Source organism: Hordeum vulgare, chromosome 3H (assembly GCF_904849725.1).
Source record: "Hordeum vulgare subsp. vulgare chromosome 3H, MorexV3_pseudomolecules_assembly, whole genome shotgun sequence".
Lineage (NCBI taxonomy): Eukaryota > Viridiplantae > Streptophyta > Magnoliopsida > Poales > Poaceae > Hordeum > Hordeum vulgare.
Window position 1 is genome coordinate 112792687 of NC_058520.1, and position 2961 is coordinate 112795647.

A 2961-nucleotide genomic window follows, 5' to 3' on the forward strand; every position below is an offset into this window, starting at 1 on the left:
GGTGTTTTTGTTCTTGAAAATCTATGATTTCAGATTTTATTTGTCATTCTCTTGTAAAATGGCATGTTCATTACTTGGGAAACAAAGTCTTTTACCCATCAAGAAGAACTGCTCTGAATGCTATGTTTTTTTTTTCTTCTTTCTACGTGAACTAATAATTTTTCTTTCGCTTTTCGTCTCTCGTCTAGATTCAGTCTCTCTACTCCAATTTGCAATGCAACTCTAATGATCAGTTTGGTCCCTCGTCTCGGCCATCAAATCGCTGCTGTCTTGGCACTGTTTTGACAGCTCAATCCGACGTGGCACAGGTCCCTCTCCTGGTCATCACGTGTCCCTACCACATTTTATCAAACACCAGGTTCGTGCCTAGCACATTTCTGGACAGCGCAGCAGCATCGGCGGCTGCAGCCGGTGAGAGCAGCCCAACAACGCAGCGGTGAGAGACGCAGATATGCTCGAACAACGTGTGTAGACACCTGAAGTTACCGTCGCCGCCTTCGAGTCTCCCTACAAGTCTCCGTGCTCAGGGCGCGACACAACCAACCCGAATTGCCGTCGTGCTCGTGCTGGTCAGCGCTTGGGCGGCGGCTTCAATGGTGCCATCATCTCCTCCCGCTCCGTGCGCGCGCCATGTTGCTCTTGGGCAGGCCGGCCGGAGAGCTCGGGAACGCGTTCCGCATGCAACTCTGATCGAACATGGGAATCCGAGTCTGGGTATGACCGCACGAATGTACAATTCCCATCTGAATTTTCATCATCAGTATATAAAGAGGGAGCGAGGCCCCCATGCCGGCCTCGTCAATTTTCTTCCTGCTGCCTCCTCCATCTAGATCCAAAGCGCTTCGCCGTTCCCCTGCCCCCCAGAACTAGAAGCTCTGTTCAGCCTGCAGATCGACCCGATGGCCACGACGAAGCGATCTGCTGCCGCCGTCGACGGCCACGCCGACCGGCCGGGAGCAGCCTGCGTCAAGAAGAGGCGCGTCAGCACCACCGGGGACTACGATCACGAGTCCTGCCTGGGCGAGGGCATGTACGGCGTCGTCGACAAAAGGCGGCACCGTGCCACCGGCGAAGCCGTCGCCATCAAGTCCTTCCGCAACCCCTACAACAAGGACGAGCCCGTCGACGCCGAGGAGGTGCTGCGGGAGGCCCGGTTCCTCGAGGCGTGCGGCGGCCACCCTCACATCGTCGGCTTCCGTGGCGTCGTTCAGGACTACGTCACAAACGAGCTCTGCCTCGTCATGGAGTACGTCCAAGGGAAGAGCCTCTACTGCCATCTGAGGGAGAGGCGCGGCGGGCTCCCGGAGGCCACGGTGCGGGACTTCATGTGGCAGCTCCTGACGGCGGCCACCAAGATGCACCGGTGCCAAGTCGTCCACCGGGACATCAAGCCGGCAAACATAATCGTCGGAGAAGGAGGAGTGCTAAAGCTCTGCGACTTCGGGGTCGCCTTGTCCATGTCCGAGGCGCCGCCGTACAGGCAGGCCGGCACGGGGATGTACCGGGCGCCCGAGATGCTCCTGGGAAAGCGGGACTACGACGCGCTGGTGGACATGTGGTCGCTTGGGTGCGTCATGGCGGAGACCATCACCGGCCAGGGGCTGTTCGACGAGGACAATTCGATATGTCTTATCAGAAGGATCTTTGAGGTGGTCGGAATGCAGGACGACACAACCTGGCCGTGGTTCATGTCCCTGCCGTTAGCGGAGGAGGTGCCACAGGTGCAGACGAACACGCTGCGAGAGCTGTTCCCGGAGGAGACGCTGTCCAAGGACGGGTTTGAGGTCCTGAGCGGCCTTCTCGCGTGCAATCCCGACAAGCGGCTGACGGCGGCCGCCGCGCTCAAGTTGCCCTGGTTCACCACCATTGCTGCAAACGCCCGTCCTCTCGCTTCTCGTCCTGCGGCCGCTACGGCGACGGTGTCCGTCAAGGTGGAGGAAGTAGAGATCGTTCCGTCAACGCTACCCAGGAAGAAAGTGACCGCAAAGAAATATGTGTCACTGTTTGTAAAAAGATAGATTGTCTATGTATGTATTTACGTTTGATAAATCTCAAGTACCTGAAAGCTTGAAAGCTTGATTCTGGATAAGATCATCATCTGCAAGCACGTAGAAACTAGATTAACATAAAGTATTTCGAACGAAAGTTTCAATTCGACAACTCGATAGCTCCATTTCTGAATTGATGATCATTCGGATTTGATTGCTGGAACTAGTACAGCTGAAATGTATTCATCTCTCAACCTGAATCTTATACGGCTAAGTTTAGGATTTACCAGTGGCGTACACCGAGTGATGGAGTTATGACTGGCCTTGTGCTGAACGCGTGTTCGCAGTTCAAAGAGAGGTGTGGTTCAAGCTGTTGGGTTTTATAGCGACGGCAACTCTGACTCCAAACCAGAAGGATTCAGTCAGAGAGCGGTGGTGCTCTATTCAGTCAAGAGTGTCGAGAAGAAGGTTGATAGAGATCTCAGCTTTGATCATTGCCCGCTTGAGAAAACTTTGATTTGAAAGAAATGCCTTAGCATTGTCCATCCAAAACTATTCAGTCAAGGCGGAGGAAGTAGAGATCGCTCCGTCAGTCCGGCCAAATGTAGACACCGAGAGGGCGCGCGCGTCCGCGCCGATCTGTTTCGGTCCCAAATTTAAACCTGAAATGGGTTGACACAGACGCGTTTTAGCAATGAGTCCACGCGTTGGGCCATCACTTTTGTCCGCGCGGATCCAAACGGACGGCCGCACACAAAATGGGTCGCCTCATTGAAGTTGCTCTAATTTCTGCTGTGATCTCTTGCCATCTAGTGCTAAGCACCGTAAATGTATTTTATACTACATGATAGCTCAAATCTGAAGGCACACCTCGATAGACACCCTATCACTAATATTTTTTTAGAGATTGCAAAATATTAGTAAGGTTTTTTTTTAACCTTTTCCAACTTATGTCTCAATAACGACAATAATT

At 53.2% G+C, this 2961-nt stretch overlaps 1 protein-coding gene across 1 annotated transcript; it reads left to right on the forward strand.

Annotated features, from left to right (window-relative positions):
* The first annotated feature begins 359 nt into the window (after positions 1–359).
* LOC123439635 (putative cyclin-dependent kinase F-2) lies at positions 360–2073 on the forward strand. The gene is made up of 2 exons (XM_045116324.1): positions 360–714; positions 831–2073. The coding sequence occupies exons 1-2, from the start codon at positions 697–699 to the stop codon at positions 2016–2018; spliced, it is 1206 nt and encodes a 401-aa protein (XP_044972259.1). The 5' UTR covers positions 360–696; the 3' UTR covers positions 2019–2073.
* Positions 2074–2961: the final 888 nt, after the last annotated feature.